This window comes from Octopus bimaculoides, chromosome 27 (assembly GCF_001194135.2).
Source record: "Octopus bimaculoides isolate UCB-OBI-ISO-001 chromosome 27, ASM119413v2, whole genome shotgun sequence".
NCBI lineage: Eukaryota > Metazoa > Mollusca > Cephalopoda > Octopoda > Octopodidae > Octopus > Octopus bimaculoides.
Window position 1 is genome coordinate 20337385 of NC_069007.1, and position 1833 is coordinate 20339217.

General features: G+C 39.2%; 1 protein-coding gene across 1 annotated transcript in view; it reads left to right on the forward strand.

The window, feature by feature from the left end:
- Nucleotides 1-1476: 1476 nt before the first annotated feature.
- LOC106880309 (protein henna) overlaps nt 1477-1833 on the forward strand; it is a gene marked incomplete at its 3' end in the record, with an annotated part of 16830 nt that continues 16473 nt past the window's right edge. The window contains exon 1 of the mRNA XM_014930186.2: nt 1477-1782. Coding sequence (XP_014785672.2) covers nt 1750-1782 — 33 coding nt within the window. The remainder of the gene's footprint in view (nt 1783-1833) is intronic.

Below are 1833 nucleotides of genomic sequence, written 5' to 3' on the forward strand. Positions count from 1 at the left end.
ATATATATATATATATATATATATAAGAATACGACGGGCTTCTTTCAGTTTCCGTCTACCAAATCCACTCACAAGGCTTTGGTCGGCCCGAAGCTATAGAAGACACTTGCCCAAGCTACCACGCAATAGGACTGAACCCGGAACCATGTGATTAGGAAGCAATCTTCTGTATATTTGATTCATGTTGATTGTCATAGCGTTTTACATTCCCACGATTCCATCAGTAACCTTCTCTCTCTCTCTCTCTGTTTATCTCTATCTCTCACTCTCTCTCTCTCCTTTTGTCTCTCCTTTCAACTATACCACACACTCCTGCGCTTAACACGTTTTAATTCCTCTCCCCTTTTTCCTTCAACTATTTAACCACATAACATAATAGCAATCCCTTCCTCCTAACACTCTCCCCCCTCTCTCTCTCTTTCTTTTTGCCTCTTGCTTCAACTAACCACGTAGTAGCGTTACACATTTGGCCTTAGCGCATTAACATATAGATATTTCGATTGCAGTTCTATGACTGCATACAATTGTATTTCTATTTAAAACCCTGCCCCCACCCAAAAACAATCTATGTTCAAAAATGCTACCTCTGTGGCCATCCCATTCCTTTATCAAGGACTGCATTGTCTAAACATCTTTCCATTTTTAAATCAATGGGATGAGTTTTTACAAAGGAATTTCGCTATTTTCAACACAAAGAACGACCTTAAAGAAATTCTGCACGTGCCTGTTCAGCGGATTCGATCGTCCTGACTCAAATAATGTATCAAGTGCTGGATGAGGTTTTGAAGTGTTGTGATGTGTCGTCTGCAGAGCTCCACATAGCTCTTCCATGCAGAAAAATTCCCCAGGAACCATTGCGTGGCACCTTCCCAAGGTGCCACGCAGTGAGACTGAACCCGGAACCATGCGTTTGGGAAGCAAGTTTTTTTTATACTCATTACTCATTACTCATCACTCATTGCTCATTCTTCGTTGCTGTTAATACTGAGGTTCAAGCAAAGAGAAGCGAATTAGAGACGCTCCAAGATGGCGAAACTGTTGCAACGGCTGTTGTCCTGATTCAGTTAGCGCGGAGTGGAATTGAGAAGCTTCAAGAGACGTTATATTTGATTGAAGTGAGTGCATAAAAATCTTGAGGGTTATAAACTTTTTTCCATTATCCACACACCTAACCATCTACCAATCTACCCATCCACCCGTCTCTCTTGTACACTATATCACTATCGCTGACATTTGATCTTCAATCTCTCAAGTAGGACAAAGAATATTTTTGAACCTCTTATCAATATATTTCTTTCTTATAATCCCTCCTCACATTCCCTCTCCTTCTTTCTCTCCTCCTCTTCCATTAACTTACATTTAATATTATAATATATATTTATTATTATTATTGTTTTCTCGTCCTAAATCTGCAATAAAGCTATTCGTTTATTATATTGTAATCGGGGTTATTTGGTTGGCTTTTTATTTTTTTAGAATAGAGAAAAGGTTTCCTTCGTAATTTAAAGAATATGATTGGCGGTCAGATTTACTTATTAAATGCGCAATTCCGTTCGCATTAATTTCAACGTTCCCCTCGCCAGATAATATCAAGTCCCACCCAGGTACTAAATCTTTACACAGCTGCGCTCCTCTTGTTGGTGTTGACAAGTTTTGCTGCCCTTCGTTTTCTTGGTATCGCGCATCTGTTGTTGTTGTTCCTGCTTGGTGCTGTTGACGCAAAAAAACGATAAAAGGAAAGGAAGAAATATGGATGTCTGGACTGAATATTCCATCATTAACGTGAGTTAAAAGAATTCTATGCATTCTCCTGATACCTTTCACTACAGAAGA